Source organism: Amblyomma mixtum, chromosome 4 (genome assembly GCF_055824585.1).
Source record: "Amblyomma mixtum isolate Tamu chromosome 4, ASM5582458v1, whole genome shotgun sequence".
Classification (NCBI taxonomy): Eukaryota; Metazoa; Arthropoda; class Arachnida; order Ixodida; family Ixodidae; genus Amblyomma; species Amblyomma mixtum.
The window spans coordinates 123,517,582-123,541,644 of NC_143015.1; the positions used below are offsets into that span (position 1 = coordinate 123,517,582).

General features: G+C 46.9%; 1 protein-coding gene across 1 annotated transcript in view; it reads right to left on the reverse strand.

The window, feature by feature from the left end:
* Nucleotides 1–9,285, reverse strand: part of Tmep (Transmembrane endosomal protein) — a 36,315-nt gene extending 27,030 nt beyond the window's left edge. Inside the window, exons 1-3 of the mRNA XM_089587941.1 lie at nt 9,079–9,285; nt 2,862–3,078; nt 427–589 (exon numbers count right to left, since the gene is read on the reverse strand). Coding sequence (XP_089444067.1) covers nt 427–589; nt 2,862–3,077 — 379 coding nt within the window. The 5' untranslated portion in view covers nt 3,078; nt 9,079–9,285. The remainder of the gene's footprint in view (nt 1–426; nt 590–2,861; nt 3,079–9,078) is intronic.
* Between the last annotated feature and the right edge of the window lie 14,778 nt (nt 9,286–24,063).

Consider the following 24,063-nt stretch of genomic DNA (forward strand, 5'->3'; position numbering starts at 1 on the left):
TTAGGGAACAAAATGCATTGGTCATAGAATTCACTCATTGGATGGAGGGATGCGACATCACCAGACCAGAAGTGACGGCACTTTCTTTAAAAGCGTCAACAGCTGTTAATGCTACCACACTGCTAACACATAAGGTAGCTAGGTGTCTCCATGAGTCTTTTTCAAGCACTTTATCACGTCCATTTCTTTGATGCAATACACGGGCATCACTCTCTGTATCCCCAGCCAAAAGCTTGCTGGCCTTTTGAACGCGACTAGGCAAAGGGAAGTTCGGTGCCTTCCCTACACATCATGCATGGCTTCCTAGCCAAGCACGACAGCTAGACGACAGCCTTAATTGCCAAAGCCACCATATGTGGCTAAGATAGCCGCTCTCGAGGCCAGCTCTAAGAAGGGAGGAACTAAACTGATGCAGTCTTAGCTCACCTTCGTACCAGTCGCGGACACTGTTGAAGTAGATGTAGTAGTTTTCCCGGAAGAAGAGCAGACTAAGCCAGGAGTCGAACGCGTAGATGGGGACTATGAACAGTATCCGTACAATCCAGCGCTGCTCCGTCGGCAACGTGTAGAACCGCAGGTGTTGGTAGATCTGCATGTGAAACAGCGGGAATGACAATGTGACCGAACATAGTTATGGCAGCACAGTTTCATTTCATTTTATTACCTTAAAGACCCCCCGCGGGGTATTACATAAGGGGTGGGATGAGCAGAAAAGGTACAAGGTATTTGTGACCAAAAAATGTTGTTTAGATTGCTAGCAAATGATGAAGGACAGGTGATGTCAACGATATGCTGGGGAAGGCCGTTCCAATCTTTAGCTGCACGTGGGAAGGAGGAGGGTGAAAAAGTAACAGTTCGGGCACATGGGCGAAAAACTTGAAGTGTGTGACTGGTGCGGTGAGAAATGTATGATGCTGGCGTGATGTAAGGGGCACGGTTAAGTGATGAGTAAAAAAACTTGTGGTACAGTGATAGCGTGGCTATGCGAAGACGAACGGAAAGAGGCGATAGTGCTGATTTGGTTTTTAGGGCTGAAACACTGACGTCGTAGGAGTAAGAAGAATGAATGAACCTTGTAGCACGGTTTTGAACGGCATCTAGATCGTTTACGAGGTTAATATGATGCGGGTCCCATATGACGGATGCATATTCGAGTTTAGGTCTAATGAGTGACTTGCAGCCAAGCAATTTCACGTGATGTGAGGTGAGGCGAAGGTGACGTTTAAGAAATCCCAGAGTTTTGTTAGCAGATGATATCATGTTAGCAACATGCGCATTCCATGTTAGGTCATTAGATAATGTGACGCCTAAGTATTTGAAAGATGATACAGATTCTACGGACTCGTTAGCGATTTTGAATTGGAACGCATGACTCTTTTTGCGACGGGTGATGGAAAGAAGCTTGCATTTGCTAGGGTTGAGGGTCATAAGCCAATCTGCGCACCACTGTTCACTTTGGTTAAGGTCCTGCTGGAGAGCTTCTTGGTCAGTTATGTTTGTTACTTGGCGGTAAATTACGCAGTCGTCAGCGAACATTCGAATTTGGCACGATACATACTGTGGGAGATCGTTTATATATATATATATATATATATATATATATATATATATGATGTTGCAGGTAACTACCACTTCAGGTGTCCTTTCCAGATTGCCTGCCCAACTGAAATATTGTGAAATGGTAATTTAGAAACAAAAATTAAAAAAAAAGGCCAGAAATACTCTTACAAACGTCAGTGCAGACATGCCTCAGCCTGCTTCCAAAGTGAACAGATGGATGAAAACACCTGCTCTCTATGAGGACACAAAAATGCTAAGGATTCAGGAATGATGGAAGGCACAATGATTTGGAACATGTGCACGTCGCACCAAATACTTCACCCCAGCAAGCCAGCACTAATTTCCCAGCTAACGAGTAAGCTGGTTCTATGACTTGGGCATATGAAGAATAATAGGCTTTTCTTTAAAGCCTAAAATAAGTGACGAAGAGTGAATGAATGGAACAATGCAGCATTAGAAGAGCTGAGGCATGCCTTAGGGTTTTGAAGGGGCCCAGAAACACTATCTTAGTTGACTATCTTGCCTGTTGATCGCATACAGTAAGTTACAATGGTTCTATTGCCGTCGGTAATGCCGCATACATTCCGTTGTTTAATATTTCAATGTCCTCCCAAAAATAAATTCATGGCTCTGATGGTGTCCCCACACAGTGGCGGGTTTCAGCAGCGGATATGACACCACCTGGCGTGAGCTTGATGATTGTACAAACAGTAAATATACTGCAAATTGTGTGAATAAATAGAGAAACATTTTGCCACCTGTCTGCGTTTTATATTAGATCAACAAAAACAACTTGTTTGTCTTAGATAAAAGCCCTGCAAAGCAAGTAAAATAAAAAATACACCATCAGGGGCTCTGGCATGGAAATGACGCTGCCAGTCTCAGCAAGAACGAGTTACAGAGAGCAGGCAACCGTGGAGTGCAAACTTGCGCGACGTGCTCTGGCAGGCTGTTTTGATTGGTTGCGCCAGGTGCCATCATCGGGAGAGCGAAATAGGAGTGGGAAGCCCCGCCAAAATCAAGTAGAGAGCAGCGTTTTGTTTGCTTGTATTTTGAAATTTCTTCACTGAATAGTAACTCCCGTTCCTGTGCATCGATTCCTGTAATTATTTTTAAGTCAGCATCTGTGTGACATAAAGAACCCACCTGAAGTATAGCCGGTATCCCCCCAAGCAGTGTTTCGCAGCCCCTTTAAGTTGACACTGACAGTTGCAGATCTATTACATGCCACAGCAAAGGCCGTCTGTGCAACTGACAGGTGACAGAATGTTGCAATATCAGCTGCTTCTGTTGCCCCCAACCTGGTGGCAGGTGATGATCAGGGCGGTCCAGACGAAGGCCCCTGACAGGGCTTGAGCCCCTGTCGTCTGCAGGAAGGTGGGCGGCAGGTCCTCCAACACCTGGCTGGCGTTCTCAGCCGTCACGTTGGCCAGCACTGCCGGAAGCACCGACGACGAGCTCACCATGCCGGCCGCCGTCGTGCTCGACGGCGCCAACGTGGTGCTGCTGCTGCTCATGCTGCGAAACACGTTAGAAGAAGGAAAAATGCCAATCAGCATCTATGCCAATAGCAGGCATAGGGAACACACACTCCACAGTTATCAGTGTAGCACCAGCCAGCACTTAGTGAAAAAATTTGTGTTCTATCCGACGACATTGGTATACCACAAGAATCTGCAAACAACGACCTCAATTCGCAGCAGACTAGCGCTGGAAAACAAAGGCAACAAGTTTTGTCTGTACCTGATGCAATAGACTATTTCTCAAAAGCATTAATTTCCCCCTAAATCAAAACTTATTCATTCTCATTAGTTTTGCTTTCCTCCAAGACTGCCCAGGTTTATTGCCTCTTCTAAAAAGCAGACATCATCCAAAATGACCAGGACAGCGATAAAATTTTCCCAAATCCTTGTAGGATGTGGGCAACCAAACTCAGATCACAAAAATCTTGAAAACAACTCCCATATACACTGTCATTTAACGAATAAACAGCACTAAAGACGACGAAGAGTAAACAGGACGGGCGCTGACTCGCAACTAACGTTTATTGAGGAAAACACAGAATATATCCAAGCCAAGCAGCACCAAAACCACACAGTCATCAAAGACCAAAAAACCAAGTCATGATAACCTCCAAGAAATCAAGTCAAGAAATCTAACCTCCTTATCTGTTAGTGCAATGGAAGGGTCACTGACACATTCTTCCCCTAATCTCATGATATGTTTGGCTTCAATGATTTCCTGGTGGAACTTGGGAGACTGATTTGACCCCCTACCAATCTCTAGTGATCTCTGGTGTTAGGGTCACTAGAGATTGGTGGGGGGTCAAATCTGGTTCAGCACTGTAAGGGGTGTAAAGGCTGCCATCCTTTTCTATCACAGACAGTTATCATTGAGGCCAAACATATCAAGAGATTAGGAGAAGAATGTGTAAGTGACTCTTCCATTGCTTTAACAGATAATGAAGTCAGATTTCTTGAACAGGGCATGTCTGGGACGTTATCATGACATGGTTTTTTTGGTTTTTGATGAATGTGTGGTTTTGGTGTGGCTTGGCTTGGATATATTCTGTGTTTTCCTCAAACGTTAGTTGCGAGTCAGCGCTCGTCCTGTTTACTCTTCGTCCTCATCATTAGCGCTGTTTATTCATTATGTCACCGAACCAATTAGCCTAGATGTCTCTTCTTTTACTGCCATTTATATGGCTATTCCAAGTAATGCTTTCAAAGCTACGCTTTTCAGTGACCTAACAGATTGAAGTGTCAACCCGCACTCCACAGGCTAGTGGTTTGCCTCAGCTACTTGAACCCTTCAACCCAACTATGATAGCCTAGTTGAGGGACAGATTCTCCAGGTTCACTGTCACATGGCTCACACTGAGTTTGTGCTCAAAAGCTTCTCAAAATTGAGACCATGTCTACCTAATAATTAAAGCTTCGATCTTTGCCTTCTTTTTTTCCCCGACCACCTGCACTGCAACATCACAGAGCAGCATTTCTAACCAGGAGTCCACCATCAGCCAAAAGAGTGCTCACTACGCAATTTAAACGTATTTCTCATGGTTCTGTTTTGCAGTGCCATGCGATTGAAATTTTTTCTCAAACTCTGCCTCGATACGGTTCAGTTTCCCAACCTGGGATGGCAGCACAACACGTGAGCAATGTGTACACAAACGAGCACCGCATTTCACCAATGTGGCAAGAAAGACGGTGTTACACCGCACATATTTTATGAAAGTGGTTGCATAGTTCAACGAAATGGCATACAGCATTCAGACAGCACTAAGGACTTTTAAAAGTTGCCTCGAGAAAGACGTCAAGGCTACCACAGCATACTAACAGCAAAATTAAACTTTCCTAAGTGTTGGTTGTTTATGTGTCGTCATATACACACTCCACGCTGCTATGTCATTGTACTTACAAATAACATATGCTATTAAATGTAATCGGGACCACAAGTACATTCAACAAGCACAGCGTCCCACACTGCTCTAAAACAAAACGAAGTCAGAAAGAAGCAAGCAACTTGACAATGTGACATCTCCAACTCACCTCAAAGTAGCACTGCCTTACTTGGCTATGAAAACCACGTTCAGTTTTTAGACACAATGCCTTAAAACCGCCACTCAGCGAATTGATAATAAAACAGACACTAAGTAAGATGGCTTGGCTTTAACCATTATTTAATACATCAGTATAAAAAATATGCTTTAGTCTCATGACATACCAAGCGAAAATTCAAGCATTTCCAAGCTCTAAGTGCTGCTCAGTGACTTTCCTGGCAGAGCTAGCCTAGATATCGCGCACACATGTGCTTTGGATAAGAGCCAGCCAGGCTGACACTACATCCACTAGTCCACAGATAAAACTGAAGCACACTTCATATCTTGAAGGAGCCATAACTGATATGATATGGATATGGATACTTTCCAGACATGGGCTGCATCAATGTTTACAAGAAAAACAATGCTATCATGCTACTAGGAATGCAGAAAGATGTCTAATGTTTCAGACACCATTCTTCTCAGGTCAGCTAGCTGTACTGAAGTATCAGATTGCAAACTGCAGCTTGAAACAAGTTGGTACAAATCCACATTCAGTTACCAAGTGATGCGGTAATGAATGCCAGTTCTTGCAGCACAGAACAACAAACTTTTAGTTTCGATCTACTCGCACAACCATGCTAAAAATATTAAAATATTAATGCTAATATCTTCTCACCGCTGGGGAAGAATGTGTCAGTGACCCTTCCATTGCTTTAACAGATAATGAGGTTAGATTTCTTGAACAGGGCATGTGTAGGGTGTTATCATGACATGGTTTTTTGGTCTTTGATGGCTATGCCCACTGACTGAGTCTTAAAGGGGCCCAGAAACACAATCTCAGTTGACTGTTTTGCCTGTTGGTCGCATACAGTAAGTTACAATGGTGCTATTAGCGTCGGTAATACCGCATATATTCCGTTTTTTAATATTTTAATGTCCTCCCAAGAACAAATGCATGGCTCCGATGGTGTCCCCACACAGTGGCGGGTTTCAGCAGCGGATATGACATCACCTGGCGCGAGCTTGATGATTGTACAAACAGTAAATATACTGCAAATTGTGTGAATAAATAGACACACATTTTGTCGCGTGTCTGCGTTTTATATAAGATGAACAAAAACAACTTTTTTGTCATAGATAAAAGCCCTGCAGCAAAGCAAGTAAAATAAAAATACACCACCAGGGGCTCTGGCATGGAAATGACGCTGCCAGTCTCAGCAAGAGCGAGTTACAGAGAGCAGGCAACCGTGGAGTGCAAACTTCCGCGACGTGCTCTGGCAGGCTGTTTTGATTGGTTGCGCCAGGTGCCGTCATCGGGAGAGCGAAATAGGAGTGGGAAGCCCCGCCAAAATCAAGTAGAGAGCAGCGTTTTGTTTGCTTGTATTTTGAAATTTCTTCATTGAATAACTCCCGTTCCTGTGCATCGATTCCTGTAATTCTTTTTAAGTCAGCATCTGTGTGACATAAAGAACCCACCTGAAGTATAGCCGGTATCCCCCCAAGCAGTGTTTCGCAGCCCCTTTGAAGGCAGAGCATTATACAGCAGTGTTTGCATCATGGTCTACAAGCAGCAAAGAGAACCTCGAACAAGAGCACCTCACCACAAGGCTGGAAGGTGTAGAATGCTCCTAAATGAATTACTACACGTTTGCAGCCTGTCAAGCGCCTGTGCCTGTCAAGACGAATTACGTCAGTGCATACGTCACAAACATGCATAACAGCAAGCACGTAGGCAGAAACAATAGTGACAAACCTGCTGACACAATGTGACAGGCCTTGCAAACGAAACACAAGTGTGATGCAGTTATACAGGTGTGTCTTTAGTAGCAGCCCAGTGGCACTAACAATACTCAGCATGAACAGTTGTACGTACATACGTTCCCAAGCCTGCTACCCGTTCGAGTTGAAATGCGGCATGCAAAGTGCAAGTGAAAAAACCAAGGCGTCAGTTCAGCTGCTGTTCCAGGCTACATTCAACAGGCAACACCTCATTAGTGGATATGAAAGCATTCTCAGAGTTCTTCTATAGGGCCATTATCAAATGAGTGTATAAGCACTACCATGACTAACACCAACAGCAAATATGACAGAAGCCAACAGCCACAGAAACCAAGAGGCACAGGGGATTGTTTTTTTTTAACTTATTTATTTATTTTGTGGTGTTGATCAATTAAGAATACTACTGAATATGTTATCGCTTAAAGCTAATTGATTAGAAAAGCAGAAGAAAAAACAACCATATGCCGCCGGTGGGATCCGAACCCACGACCTCCGAATTACGCGTCCGGTGCTCTACCTCTGAGCTACGGCGACGGCTGTCAAATCTTCTGCTTTCGGGGGTATTTATGTTTACAAGTAACCTAACATTGAGAGTGTTCATCAGCGCCACCCACGTTCATAAGCGGCGGACGTAGAACGTCCTGAGTTACCGCAGGTGTGACGTAGAACGTCATCGAACGAAGAGGATGGAAGCTGCGTGACAACCCTCTTATGCTTCCTATGGCGTCAAGGCTGCCAACAGCAAATGAAAGGCTGGTGTATTAGTACACTGCTGAGCTCACAAAAGGCAATGATATCTACACACATAAAGTTTTGTGTTTTTGAGACAGAAGAAAGGTGTGTACTACATGATAGTAAGCAGTGAAAAAATACAAAGAGCGAACAAATGTACCATGAACTTGTTGTATCATACCCCTGGGACACACGAACACAAATGCTCCTGTCTGCAGGATGCCGGCGCTACCAAGACAACCACATGCATTCATTCTTGGAAAGGGCTTGTTTATCACGGACAGGCCGTTGACCGCAGTGTTGCATAAATAGGCGCCTGCTACTCCCGCACCGCTGTGCTCGCGTGCAAGCTCCCAAGCAAGCGCGGAGGAGCCCTGAAATGGACGCAGTGCACGCGGTAGCTCAAGGCAAGACAAGTGGAATGGAAGGGGGGTATTTATTATCGGCACAGAACCGCTCCAACGCCGCGCGGCCGCTATTTTAAGCGACGACGAGCTCGAATTAAGCGGAGGAAAGGCCGCCGCCGCAGCATGTTTCAAATCCAGCTACAACAGGTCGCAGCAATACGCGCCGGGCTTCCTTTCCGGGGCGATTGCGGACGAAGCGTGTGAAATCATGCAAGGAACTCGTCTCGACGACGAGCTCCTGGAGAGGGGGAAAGTAGAAAGACAAAAAGAATTGGAGGCCATGCGAAGACATCCAAGCGCGGACACACGTCGTGCGGACACGGTCTAAATATGTGGGCACGACTTCGTTATGCCATCCATTCTTCCCCCGAAGCCGGCGTCAAGTGAGCGACTGAAGTTGACGTGTATAGCTTTGGGGAGGGGGCGGTACCGGCACACATCCGAAGGGTCTGCAACTTGCGGCACAAACACACTCGGCGGCAGCACAAACTTGGCTGGTGGCCGCGAGGTTATTAGTCAACGCAAAACAAAACACACGCAGCCTCTCCTCACCTGCGGCGACGATGACAGCCGTCGCTAGGGGCAGGCGGAAAACGCGCCGAGCGGGCTCACGGTCCCCGTCGCACTCAAGGTCGGAGCCCCGCCGCTCAATCGACGTCGGGCTAAAATATTCAATTAGCGTCGCGATCACTGCGGCACCGCGCTAGGGTCGACGCGTGTAAGGCTGACACAGGAGCCTGAGCGTGGCAATATCGCCTTATTTAGAAGCGTTATCTCACTTAGGGAGCGGCACAGAGTCGTCGGACATGCGATGACACACGCTGTATCGGCGCAAGTGTCAACAGCAGACCACCGATTGCTTGTTTCCCGTGCCAGCGACAGTTGGACAGCGACTACGGCTCACCCCAAGCGCTTGACCGGAACCGTTTATACCACGCTGCATTTAAATCCCCTTTGCACGTCGAATGAACGAACTTTTACAGGTCTGCGCTCCGAAATATGCGACCGAGGACGGGTCGCAGCTTTAAACCTAACTGCACCAGTTCTGCTTCTCACCTCGGCACTTGGTAGTCGACGGCTGGTGATGTTGTCAAGCCTCACGGCCTCGTCGGGTCAATTTCATTTACATGCGAAGCTCATGAAGTGCTCTGCTGCGGCGCAATTTCGACGAACCAGCTTCCAGATTACGGTACAGCGCAGAAAAACCATGGCGAACACATCTCTCCGGACCCGACGTCGTCCAACACCACCAAAGCATCAGGCGTCGCGGTTTGGAAACTGCGCATGCGCCGGAAAACGCATGGAGGTACCACAGGCAGTGCGACTGCATATCGCTGAAGCAGATAAGTAGGTAGTGACACAAAAACCATGCAGTGGTTTAGATTTTGTCTTTGACAAAATATTTAACACAGCGCGATATCTTCATTGATATGAATCGTGCTGTGCGCGTGATTGTCAAAAGGGCACAAAAATCGCTCACTAATCTCTAGACTGGACAGCGTCTTCTTCGTTCTTAAGCGCACGCAACAGCAGCATGCAAGCGCGAGCGGTGGTTGTTTCGGGTTTGTTTTCTATGATTTTCCATATTATTTGGTCTCCCAATGAAAAGTATTTTGCTTTCAAAAACATGTATGCATTGCTGGTGGTGACAGGTATAAGCTGCTGACTGGTTTGAGGCATGTGCATAACAATTTCCGTCTATTGTCGCGTTTTCTATTTTGTGCTCATTCAACCTTTCACAATTTCTGTAAATACGGTGGTGGCACAAAGACAGGGAGAAAGAAAATATTTTATTTGCTGCTGATGATGATAGACCAGTAGTCTTGGCCTTTGAAACGCACTCTTCACATCGATTTAGTGAGGCACACCGCGCCATCTGTCCTCAAAAGAACAAAACGTTTATCGAAAAGGTTGGGAAAATCGCGAACGTTCTGCATTTCAAACGGTAGGTAGCGCGGCATGTAGTTTAGCTTTAACAAGCCTTGATTGGCTTAACGGATTAACGTTTTCTTTAGCGATAAGTCCCTACTAACAATTCAACTGGAATGTACTTTTGCTTACAGCTTGGTTCTTGAGCACGAAAGGTTACTGACAAAAAATTGACGCCAAAGGAGGTATTTTCTGTTGCCGCATGCAAGGCAAGGAACCAATATGCAATACTGAAGGGCTCTCCCATCCTCCGGTGCACGATGACATCACAGGGATAAGAGGTAGGAGTGTGAGAAAAGTCAGAGTGAGAGTCAAGAAAGAGGAGATTATATGACATTGAGGGCAACTCCGTCCAATTTTTGTTCTCAACAGAAGTCGATATTGCTCTTTCTGGCTCTGTCGGTGTTTGTTCGGCAGGAAAAGACGCATTTCCTTCACGCATTTGCCGACAAAACTGGATTTTAAAAATTTCCTCCAATTCAGTTCAAAGTCGTTTGGTCAAGACCGAAAAGGACCTCGTGATCACCATTAAAAGTAAATGGCAATGTAACCTAGCCCCCGGATCCGAAACGGCTTAATGTCCACAGTTGTCTAGCGAAATCCGCGAAAACGCCTGGTGGAGGCGGGCACTAGTACTCCGTCTTTTAGTGTTTTGTAGACAATAACAGCTGCGTTTTTAGTGAAAGTACCCTTTCTGCGATTGGGGAGTTTTAGCACTGCCAGGCAGCTGAACGGCCAGTACGGTAGCGTTCTGCCGTTGCTCTTACTTACTCAGCTAGATTTTCCGTACGGTCGCAGTTACTCAGCCAGATTTTCCGTACGGTCCCAGTCAACCACGGATATCCGTGGTAGGTCCGAGTAAGTTCCGAATCTCCAGTGCCAGGCTGGGATGTCTGTAGGGCATGCCTACGTATGTCCATATTCGGATATACGCATCGGAGATTCTGGGTATGTCCGAGGGACGTTCGTTAAGGCCGATTCACACGACGGACCGTTCGCCCGCGGCCCGCGCACTACGTGTGCATGCGTCAGCACTTTGAGAGGCGCGCTGGATGCATGGATGGATGGCGGCCGACAGCGCGCCCCTCAACATGTGCTGACGTATGCACACGTAGTGCGCGGGCCGCGGGCGAACGGTCCGTCGTGTGAATCGGCCGTTATCGGATGGCTGGCGGACATCTGCCGGCTGATGTCCGAGGAGTGTCCGTAAACATCCCTCTTGGGATGTGAGCTTACATGGCATATATATTTTGCTTTCCCTCAGACAAACATTTTTGTCGTGTCCGGTCGCTGTGTTCAATGCAGCGAAAGACGCACACGGTACTTTTAAGACTTTGTTTATTTAAAGCTGATGAGGGTGCGACCAGCGTCGACCGAGGCAGGAGCCGAACTGGCCGCCCGAAGAAAGGAGGGAGCGGAGAAGCGTCCACGGGAGGGAGTGGCTTCCCAAAACAGGAGGAGGATGCGGGGGCGCACCATGGGGGGCATCTGGCGACAGCGTGCGACGAGGGGCAAGTGGTCGTTAGGACGGAGCACTGCACTGGTAACACACAAGAGGGGGGTGCGACGAGGGGCAAGTGGTCGTTAGGACGGAGCACTGCAGGGGTAACACACACACAAAAGCAATAAGGGGACACAACACTTCCTTCCCCCTTAGAAAGTTGCCTGGTATCGTGCAGGGGGTCGGCGCTCACGCGTGGAGGCGCGCTGGCTTTGTGCGCTCGGGGGAGAAACACTTGTAGGCTGGCTGTTGTTCGCTGTGTCTCCTAGGTCTGTCCTGGGCGAAGTCTCTTCTTCCGGGGAGAGGTGCCAGGCTATGTGGGAAGATGGTGCACGTGTTCTCTCCGCTGGCGGACAGCTCTCAGACGGCGTCGTAAATCTACGCAGCTGGTTGAGATGTCGGCGTGCTACTGTGCCATGTATGTTGACGAGCCAAGAGCGCAGGCCTATGCGTCTGACAATTGTAGCTTCCTCCCAGCGTGGCTTTTTCAGAAACTGTCGGGCGAGGACGCGCTGCCCCTCATTAAGCGTGCCGCAGCGCGGAATTGCTTTTTCTTCCCGGAACGTCTCTGCCTTTGGCTCGGGGAGGATGGCTGTGAGCTGGGTTCGCATTTCACGCTCGAACATCATTTTCGAGGGGGTCTCGCCTGTTGTGCTCTGAACCGTCGTGTGCTGCTTGAAGAGAACGCGCACAAGGCGGCGCTGCAGCGAGCCTGTCTGATCTCTTTCAAGGGCGCGTTTTAGCTCGGCTACGTAGCGCTCGGCTTGTCCGTTTGTCGCTGGGTGGTAGGGGGCCGATGTAACTGATGAGATCCCATTGTCGCGATAAAACTTGAGGATCTCCGCAGACACAAACGGTGTTCCGTTGTCCGATACTACCTTGCGTGGCAGGCCGAACGTTGCAAATAGTGATCGGAGGTTGTCAATGACTGCTGCCGAAATCGTCTGTCCCATTTGCCTTATCTCAAGCCACTTTGTGTAGGCGTCTACGACCACAAGAAAAGTGCAGCCCTCAATTGGTCCTGCAAAATCAATGTGCAATGTGTGCCAGGGTGTGTCTGGCTTTTCCCATTCTGGGACAGGAGCTTTCGGCGGGGCGCTCCGGCTGCTCTGGCAAGGCTTGCATTCTCGCACCACTGTTTCGATGTCGTTGTCAATGCCAGGCCACCACATGCAGCTCCTGGCACACTTTTTCATTGCAACGATGCCCCGATGTCCGGCGTGGATGAGAGACATAGCTTGTGCGCGTAGTTCTCTCGGAATCACAACTCGGGACCCAAATATGATACAGCCGCGATGGGTGCTGAACTCTGTAGCTCGCCTGCGGTAAGCGTCGAAGTTGTCCCCTTTGAGTTTGTGCACGTTGCCTTGTTGAACAGCTGTGTAAACTAGCCGGAGAGCTGCGCACTTCTGCGTAGATGCTGCAACTGTGCCTGCTGTAAGCAGAGGTTCTGGCAGTGCTTCGAACATCAGAACGTCTCCTGGTGGAAATGGTTCGTGAACAGTTGCGTCTAGTGGCAGACGGCTTAGCGCATCGGCGTTTTGATGTTTACTCCCATTGCGGTAGACCAGAGCGTAGTCGTACGCTGAGAGTTTGATGCACCAACGTGTCATTCGCGGAGACAAAGTTGGTGGCATAGGCCTTTGTGGTCCCAGAATGCCCAATAGCGGTCGGTGATCGGTTATAAAGGTCGCCTTTCGGCCGGCAATGTACTGGTGAAAAAGTGTCGCCGCGTAGACGATGGCTAGCCCTTCTTTGTCAAGTTGCGCGTAGTTGCGTTCTGCTTGCGACAACTTACGTGAGGCGAAGGCGATGGGAGCTTCCCTTCCTTGCTCGTCAGTTTGCGATAGAACCGCGCCGACTCCGTACGGTGATGCGTCGCAAGCCAAAAGCAGAGGCTTCCTTTCGTCGTAGTGGCGGAGGACTGTACATCTTCGAATCAGGTCTTTCAGGGCATCGAATGACTGCTGATGGCGTGGCGACCATGTCCATGTCACATCTTTCCGAAGGAGTTGGTATAAGTCGTTGGCCACGGTAGCTCTTTGTTCCAAGAACCGGTCGTAGAACGTCAAGAGTCCGAGAAAAGCCTGTAGCTCCTGCTTGTTTGTTGGAGCTCGTGCTTCTGTGATCGCTCGCACTTTGTCCTCGGTAGGGTGAATGCCTTCTGCATCAATTCTGTGTCCCAGAAATTGCACCTCTGGCACCGCAAAACAGCATTTCGCTTTGCTTATGCGCAAATTTGCGTTTTCCCGGCCGCGGCGGCTGAATTTCGATGAAGGCGAAATTCTAGAGGCCCGTGTGCTGTGCGATGTCAGTGCACGTTAAAGAACCCCAGGTGGTCGAAATTTCCGGAGCCCTTCACTACGGCGTCCCTCATAGCCTCAGTTGCTTTGGGACGTTAAACCCCAATAAACCAAAACAAACCAAATTTGCGTTTGCTAGCCTTTCGAGAACGAGCTCTAGGCGCACTGCATGCTCTTCAGTGGAAGTGCCACTGATGATGACATCATCAAGGTAGACACAAACTCCTGGGAGGCCCTGAAGCACTGTCTCCATGAATTTTTGAAATATGGCCGGGGCTGCAGCTACGCCAAAAGGCAGTCGCTTGACTTTGTACAAGCCTTTCAGTGTATTAATTGCCAATAATTCAGCAGTTGATTCGCTCACCTTCAGCTGCTGATACGCCTGGGTGAGGTCCAATGTGCTGAAGACACTTGCGCCACGCAGTACACTGAATACTTCTTCAGGTGTCGGTAGCGGGTAAGAGGACGCTTTAGTCGCAAGATTGACGGTGCTCCGGTAGTCTCCGCAGAGGCGTATGGTTCCGTTCTTCTTGCGAACTACGACAAGTGGTGTGGCCCATTCTGAATGCTGCGTCGGCTCGATGACACCTTGCTGCTCCAGTTTGTCCAACTCTTTTTCAACTGAATCTCGGAGAGCAAACGGCACCGGCCTGGCCTTCAGAAATTTGGGTTGCGCGTTGTCCAACAACTCCAGTGTGACCGGGGGCCCTTCGTTTCCTGGAATCTCTTCCGAGAATACTCTTTCGTATTTCTCTTGCAGTTGCTCAACCATGTTCTGGCTCGGCGTCTGGTGTATGCCGCATATCATCACGCCTAGTGGAGAAAACCAATTTCTCCCTAGAAGGCTTGATCCTGTGCCCTTCACAACAAGCGGAGGTAGCGTATGGGTCTGGCCGTTGTAGTTAACCTGCACGTTGGCAGAGCCCAATAGTGGCAGATTCTGTCCTGACCACGTTCGCAGGTGCGTGTCGTCTTGTTGCAGGGCGGGTGCGTCAGATGGCCATGAAGTTCGGAACGTGTCCTCACTGATCAGAGTACAGGCTGCGCCGGAGTCCACCTCGAACTTAATCAGCTGGTGATGTACGCTTACTTCTGTAAAAATCTTCGGTCGCGTGCCGAGATTCATGGTGTTCAGGTCGTACAACACAGATGGTGTTGCTGATGTTGTTCCATGGAGATCAGATAGCGGCGTATTCTCTGAGGCGTTGACGCTGTGATTAGGCTGGGAAGGTGACTTTATCTTGGCAAGTCTCCGTTTCGTAATGCATGCTCTTTCGATATGCCCTCGCTTGTGGCAAAAATTACACGTGGCTGACTGGAATCGACATCCCTGGGGGTTGTGTTGGTCGTCACACCGCCAGCAGCGTTGTGCCTTTTTGACCGATTTTACAACAACAGAAGGCTTGCGCACCTGGTTGCTTGTCTGGTGTACCGGCTCGGTGTTCCGGCGAATCCCTCTCTGCTGGTGACCGGCGCTCCCCGCTCGAACGGCGATGTCGTAAGCTTTGCTGAATGTGAGGTCCTTCTCAGCGAACAGGCGCTGCTGCAGTGACTCGTCACTCAGTCCGCACACAAATCTGTCGCGTAACATCACGTCCAAGGGAAGCATGGTGGTGTTAGCAGAAGAAGCTGCGTCTCCCTCCTGCCCGGTAGCTGTTGTCGACAGCGTTCCAAAATTGCAGTCGGCAGCAAGCTTCTTGAGCGCGGCTACGTAGGCGCTCACAGTTTCTCCTCCCAGTTGATCTCGTCGTTGGAAGCGAGCCCGGCTGTAGACCTCGGATGGCCTTGGGTCGTAGTGCTTTTGCAGTGCTGATGCGATGTCGTCGTAAGACACTGCCGCTGGTGTGCTTGGCTGAATAAGGGCGCAGACAGTGTCGTAGGTCTGCTCCCCGCACAGCGTCAGCAGGTTGGCCCTCTTCAAGGCTGGGTCTGTGATGTTGTTAGCTTCAAAGTAGAACTGAAGGCGTCCAACCCACGATGACCACGATGAGCCGTTGAATTCTGGTATCTGATTGGGAAACCCCCGCGTAGCCATGGCTTGTCAATAGCGTTGCGTAGCGCGGGTCGAATCCACTTTCTCGTCGCCACTGTCGTGTCCGGTCGCTGTGTTCAATGCAGCGAAAGACGCACACGGTACTTTTAAGACTTTGTTTATTTAAAGCTGATGAGGGTGCGACCAGCGTCGACCGAGGCAGGAGCCGAACTGGCTGCCCGAAGAAAGGAGGGAGCGGAGAAGCGTCCACGGGAGGGAGTGGCTTCCCAAAACAGGAGGAGGATGCGGGGGCGCACCATGGGGGGCATCTGGCGACAGCGTGCGACGAGGGGCAAGTGGTCGTTAGGACGGAGCACTGCACTGGTAACACACAAGAGGGGGGTGCGACGAGGGGCAAGTGGTCGTTAGGACGGAGCACTGCAGGGGTAACACACACACAAAAGCAATAAGGGGACACAACAATTTTAAAACAAATTCTATTTTGCAAATGACAAAATTCCCACAATCACATTTCTACCACCAACTAGTTTAATATTCAGATTGATTAAGATCACTCAACTATGATGTTGACGTAAAAGAACTAGAATTAAACTAATTGCTTGGCTTTCTGGCGCCAGTGCTCATAATTAACGCTCTTTTATCCTGCAGCACTCCTGAAGCTCTGAAGCTCTCGTGAAAAAGCTCCAGTGTGGTATTGCACCTGACCCCTTGCCGAGACATATGCTTTGTTGCTTTGGATGAAAGAAGCTGCCATGGTGTTACCACTTGCGAGGTAAGTAACTGTGCTTGAAAATTACTTTCAGGATGTTGCTGTGGGATGAGTAAAGCGCATTAACGCAGTTGTACTCTGTTGCGCAACTTGTTTGCCACGGAGTGGAAATTACAAGCACTATGCATTAGCTGCCGCAAACGTGTTTCTCGTGTTTGTGAAAAAGAAAGCTGAGACGCTGTGCAGTTGCATGGTGTGAATCTTAAGGCAATTGCGCGTAGGTTCATAATTGCGATAAAACAGAACGCACGAAAAGCATATTGCCAGGACGGTCTGCTTCGCGACTGAGTTTTTCTTACTTTTCTGTTGCCTTTGCAGTGTGGATGTGGCCCGGCTACCGGCTACCGGTGCCTACATTAATTATGCAAAGCCTTGGAAAGCACTGGTAGGTTGAAAATGTCATATAAAAGTTGTGCATACTTCCACAGCTTATCAATTTTTTCATTAGGCTTGCCAAAATGTAAGTCTCCGACCATCCACTACACAGTACTTTGCACTATTGTTTAGGACAGCTTAACTGTTGTGTTAAATTTGCGAGCTTCAGTCACACATTGTTCACTTCCCAATCACTGAGTTCAATGAGCTCTTGCAGTGCTTTTTATAACTTTGCCAAACATGTTATGCCCACAGGACTCTATGCTGAACCAGATAGCAGGACCGTATATGGCACCCCTAGAGCCACATGTTCCTGGATTGTGACCAGACCTCTCTTCCTTACTCCTGTGCAGCTGTGGATCATCAAATATGCTGTCAGTGCCCTGATGCGTGATTCATCAGAGAACCCTGTGGGCGTTGTAGTTTCGACAGAGATTGTGTTTCGCTGCATCGTTGACAACGTGCGGTATAAGTTGCTCTCTCATACTTTACTTTCTTGTCCATACAGTGTGGATGTGACTGACCTAAGCTAGCAGCTATATAGTACCTGCAGCGTATAGCAGCAACCTTAAGGTAAATTTGAACTACATTGCAAGTTTGACCCTGTCACATAATGGACGCTTTCCCTCTGTTTGCTCTGTGCAGCGGAGGGTATCTAGCTATACTGCAGTGTACTTGTACAGTAATGGATAAAAATTTGTGGGATGAGAGTTCTTTGTAAAATATTTTCTCTGTGCTGTTAGCCAGAGCAATTTAATCAAAAGCCTAGAATCATGAGGAGACATGGATACTCAATTTTATTGAACAAATTTCAGCTGACTGCCTGGCGAGGCAATGCAAAAATAAATATTTTCGGAAAATCGACATCCAGCAAACTATTCTCTATGAGTGTACCTTGTGCCCAACCTAAGTCATTAGCTAGCTTGCAACGGTGTGGTAAAGATCCCTACTCTTACACTTGAATTTTTTTGACCATCAGTATGGAAGTGACTGCCTGTGGGAGTAGCTGTGGTGTCTTGCAATGTAAACGCATTTTTCATGAACTGGTACAAAGCTCAGCAGTGGGGCCTTTGTTTTTGCAGTTTTTTTGGAAAAGCAAAATATCTTGTATTGCAAGAAATATTCTCACCTCTGTTGCTTACAACTTACTAGTTGTTCAAGATGTAAACATGCTTTCGGAGCTACAGATGACTAATTTACATGGCACGGTGAAGTTACTGCATAGAACTGAATGGTGTCTGTCAAATTCGCTTGCTTTAATGACATATTCTGAACTTAGTGTTTACTTTTTTCTGCAGAAGACGTCCCCGGCTTGGCTACAAATTCATCACGGTCTGTACAGTATCCTTCCTGCTGCGTTGACTATATGTATGGACAGCTTGATGAATTCCTCGTGAAGACTGAAGACGGCATGTATATCATAATAAAATCATCCCGACTTTGATATGCTTTGCCATTTTGGTCGATTGCTTTACAGATTCATGCATATTACATACAGCAAGGTGTATGTCCGATTTCAGACACTCTGCGGGCTTTTAATAAGCCCAGTGGCCCTGCGAGGTGCACTGATTGGTGGTTGTAGTTCTGGCTTGCCTCATAATGGTGATGCATATTACCTGCAAATATCCTCAAAAGATCCGCCGGCGGATATCCGAGATGGATATCTGTTGGCAGTCTAAATAATTATATTTGTACGTCCGTCGGAGGTCCGTGCGAGAGCCGTTGGACGTCGGTGGATCTCCCACGGATATCCGTAAATCCAGTAAAGGACATACTTCGGACGTCCGATGAATGTACACTGGTTGATTGGGGTCGTAGTTACCGCAGTTACTGTACGACAGTGGAACAACTCTCTTTTAGAATATTAGTCTCTTTAATTAGATGGAGGGAGAACAAAACTGCCACAGACACTCTAGAGGTTTATAAGACATTTTGCTTGATAAGCATAGTTATTATACTGGCTCTGGAGCGAAAGCGGCGGCCGCGTTCCTATGCGTTGTCCACATTCACGTGCTCTTTTCAGAGCGACTGGGTGGGGGCGTTGAGCGTGCAGAGAGCACACGACAGGCGCGCCGCTGTGTGACGCGCATTCGTAGGCGTTTTCTTGCGCTGCACAAGCGTTAAGAATGACATTTTCGAAAACCTAAAAATTAATACTATTACTTATGGTGGGCTACAAACCTCTCAACAGTAGCAGTGGGAAGATTAGCTATTAAATATTAGTTAATCAGCCTGCTAGTTAAAGAAGGATAGGCACCTAATTTTAACTGCGCGTTTTCTTCTTTTATATGATGTGTTAAACATTAGAGAACATGGATCACTACGTGGTATTTGCCTACAACCGCTGAATAATTTATAAATGTATTTCTTAACTGAAAACAGGGCAGTTGTTTGCTAATAGAAAAGGTCAAAGATGGAGCACAGGTTTCGCTAAAATCGGCCAATTTCGGAAGTGAACTGGCGCCGGCATAGTTTCTTTTTTTTTCGAGCAGGTACCAGAGTCTACGCTAGACCACCATTCAATTCTGATCGGTGAACACGGAGGGTTTTTTTCCTTTTTTTTTTGGTGTGACGTCACCAGTTTAAATCCAGTGACGAAAAAATTTTGCAATATAGTTTTCTCAGGAATAAATCTTTATTTTTTTTGCTGCCATACACTGCAAGCACGAAAGGCGTAAAAGGGAAATAAACTGTCCTCTAGGGTGAGCTGTCCAAACCATGGGGTAGATTTCCATCACTAAAAATACGGAATACTTCCGACTGGCAACTCAAACAAATTCCCTTTTCAAAAGATGCAAAGTTTTGGCAGTTACGAAGATTTTAACCGAGTCTCCGCTACTTCCTAACCATGGGACCTCCAATGACGAGTTTAAACGTTTCCCCATAGCTATAACTTCATCATGTTGGTATACTGTGCAGTGGGAATATGCCTCCGTTGTCAAGAGCAAGCATTCCGTATATTGAGTGAACGAAATCTTCTCCGGAACTTGGGCTGCATATCGTGCCCCCAAAAAATGGACTGCAAAGTCAGCTTGTTTTACTCGCATATATGATTACTCTTGTTCGAAGTGTACAAACATCAGTATAACCAAGAAGAGCCATAGATTAGATTTTAGCTAAGAACAAAAAATGGACAGAGTTGTCTTCCGTGTCTCTTTAGGCTGGCCCTTTCAAGCTGCCCACCCTTTAAGGAACTCAGCATGCGCGTGCTGCACGTGCAACATAGTGAGTGTAAAGAACAGATTAAAAATTCGCCAAACTTCTCTTTTTAAAAAGTTTTCGCTGTTGTGAAGAACACTAGCTGTAGCTGTTTCTTAGTTCTTCGAGCGCTCTTTCATTGTAGCGCGACGCTCTCATTCAGGCGCACTGTCACACTCGCCAGTGACATTCTGTGGTGCACGATTTTTGGTTTGGTTGATGGGGGTTTAACGTCCCAAAGCGACTCAGGCTATGAGGGACGCCGTAGCGAAGGGCTCCGGAAATTCCGACCACCTGGGGTTCTTTAACGTGCATTCACATAGCACTGCACAGGGTCCTCTGGAATTCCGCCTCCATCGAAATTCAACAGCTTTGGTCGAGGTTCAGCCCCCGTGTTTCGGGTCAGCAGCCGAGCGCCATAACCGCCGAGCCGACGCGGCGGCTTGGTGCACGATTTTTAAAGAACTTTGCATTTAACAGCTGCCGATTGTTAGAAAGTTTACGAATGTTCATTGAATTTCTGGCTTGATTTACTGAAGATGCAGGGAGTGCCAAGAATATGAACGAATACTTTTTTTTTGTTGTTCCTTGAGTTTACATGCTGTGCGTTTCCTCAAATGATGCAACAATCGGTCTATGTCGGCACTGTGCAAGCTAGGATATTCGCTTACCTTTTGTTATTGGCAGTATTCTTTACTCCAGCCTTCCTTGGGAATAAGTTTGTGGTGGATTACCTTCGTTGGTTGCTAGGAATAAGGTACTCACGCCAAAGTAGATAGCCACAGGTGCCCTTCCATGGTATTTAAGTGAAGAGTTTTTGCCATCATATGTCCGCGCTCCTCTACAATAGCCATTTCACGTAAAACTTCCGTGTAAGCGGGTGCCAGCGGACTGAAAGTAACGTCCATTCGGAGGAGAATAAACAGAAGGAAGCGAGTTTGACGAATTTTATTGAACATCACCGTACATATCTTGTTCACAATAACAGCTTTCTTCCAACATTCGTTTCCAAGCGCTCGTACACTATAACAAGCATAGGCGACGTGGAAGTCTCAGCTCTGTGCATCCCACGCGTCGCACTTGCCGATACCGGAACGAGTAAAGCCTCGTGTGCGTGCAGACTCATACACAACAACCATTTACGAATTTACGATTAGGCGAGTGCATGCGGAGAACCTTTATTCGTTCAACACACGTAGCACACAGCGATTTGCGAAAACTCCACTCACACTCAAAACCGTGGTAATAGTTAACAGGCAGCGGCGTTTCTCAGCGTACTGGAATCACCGAACACGGATAATGTACATGCACATATTAGCACGCTGAGAAAAGCTTATCTTTATTCTTTACATTTTTTTTATTAATTCTGTGCTTACTGTCGCAGGCGTCGTCGCAGGAGCACGCACGTGTCAACAAAGCTTAGCGACGAACATTGAGCCGTAAATGCACCTGCGCATCACGCTACCTCCAGGAAGGGCGTCAAAATAATGATCGCCGAAAACGACCTCGAACAATGTTGCACACCGTTCGAATGGTTTGAAGCTACCGATCGAAGAGCACGCGACAGGTTTAGCAGTTTTTGTTCGGAGTTAAAAGAAAACGCGAAAGGAACAGGTAATTGATATTAATGTGAACTTCGGTGGCAGTCCAATGCTTACAGTCAAGTAGAATGTTCAGGCTTGTCAGTTAATTTACACCGGTTTTGGTATAATTTTGAAGACAACTCTGCGCGGTTTTTTTGGAAGCAGTGCTTGCTTTTTAGCACTTTGACCTCACACAGATTGCGGTTTATGGTACATTTTCTTTAACATATAAAGTCTGGCGATCATCCTGTATCCAGGCATAATAGCTCTGAGAAATTTCCCGGCCGTAATCAATGGATAGTCAGCAATAAATGGAAACACGCATCTTCTACAGTGCAATTTGTAAGTCACTGAAGAGTTTTCGCACCAAGATTACACACATCCATTCACAGGGGACGAAGATGTGATTTGCAGTCTTCGGGTGCGAGATTAAGCAAAAACTTCGGCCAAACCCAGTCGAAAAAGCGATAGAATCATGCCAAACTAGACACAGTGTCTCGTCATTTTGTCGCAACGAAAAATTTTTCGACAGCATTGCAGTATTTTTCGTCTTGAATAAACAGCGCGAACGAAGACGAGCAAAAAAGACAAGGAAACAGACGACACAGCGCTGCGTCGTACGTTTCCTTGTCTTTTGTGCTCGTCTTCGTTCGCGCTGTTTATTCAAGATGCTTAACCAACTAGCCCGCCAAAACGTGTTAACGCAAAGTATTTTTCGGTAGTACTCAAGCATTTTCTGTAGTGTGTACTTCTATCGTACGGCAAAAAACAACTCAATACTACAATACTACCGAAATTTCGTTATTACAAAAATTTCTGTTGTTGATGGCAAAAAATACTTCAAAAAGTATTTTATGACATGAGAATATTTTCTGCTGGGTTTTTCGACTGGGAATGCAACTACCACGAGTTCGTAAACAAATAAATATTCAGCAATTCAGGCAATACTTTTTTTTTGCCATCTTCGTGTTCAGTAAAACGCGCAACAGTTATGCCACGTCCAAAACACCATTGAAATTATTTGATATTTATGCGTACAGTCGAAAACTGAACGCTTGTTGCAGAAGAATGCCGAGTTCGGCTAGTGGGATGTAGTTCATCTTCAAAACAAAACTCAGAGCGCACGGACAAAGGACCCAGGAAGAGAAAGAATTTTGTTTTCAAGATGAAAACTGAACGTCCTGAACTACATGGACCTTTCAATTAAAACGCCAACTGTTAGTTTTTTTCTGCTCCCTTAGAACAAAAACGTCTGAGTTTCGGTGAAATGCGTCGCGAAAGCTGCTTCGTTCCTAGCTTTCGATAACAGTTGTCCAAGTACGCAAGTCTGTTATTCTTGCCCGAGCAAAACCATCCGCGCAAATGCAGATCACGAACAACAAATTATAGGCGTGTGGATTATCGCATCTAATAACTACAACAAAACTATACCCGCGTTGACATTTCTCTGTTATCTGTGTGTCAAAAAGTGCCGTTTCCGAGACAATGGAAGAGAACAGCACATTGTTTCCAAGATCTACAAAGTTCTTTTCTGTAGAAACAAAAACACACATATAAAACAGAAGTGTTACGCCTAGCCTTAGGATATAATCAAGATGGAGCCATGAAAACGTTTTAGCTTGCCTTTTTTACTTTTTCATGCACGAAATAATGAGCCTTAGAATACAGCCCCCCCTTTCATTCAGGTTATCAAGTCGACGCAAAGCGAGTTTTAAGACGAGGTTCAGGAATCAGTGCAATGCCATTTAAGCAGAGCTCGGAAGCCTAGATGCCTGAATCAAAGTAAAGACAATAATGTTAACACCGGGCGCATATTCCGTCGACTGTATAAGAATTCTAGTTTGCTAAAAGTTCTCGCAATCATTAGGAAACTTCGTATTAACATCCTGTCTATGCAATCATCTAGCACAACGACACAGATTTGTAAATAATTTAATATAACAGAACCGTCGTTATTTTATTGGATCATACAGCACCGCAGCCTAAGCGAGTTCAGACGCCGTCGCATCGAGGACTGAAAAATTTCAGGACGTTTAAAAACAGGGTCCTATTTTGTCATCGCCAAGACGAAGGGCACTTATCAACCCAACCTTCGTTACCCCGAAACTTGGTTCAGGAAATTTTAAACGTTCCAAGAGTACTTTAAAGGGCCTTTGAACTCTGGAACTGAGCATGGTCGTTGGACACAGGCATTGGGAAGGCCCTTGCCCAAAGTCGTTCACGCTAGTAAAGTGCATTGCAGCGCCCCAAGGCGCAGGCATTGCTTGGAAAATGAATTTTTGAATTCTGCGTGTATATATATATATATATATATATATATATATATATATATATATATATATATATATATATATATAGACAACTTCGCGTCAGACAGGCATGTACAGATT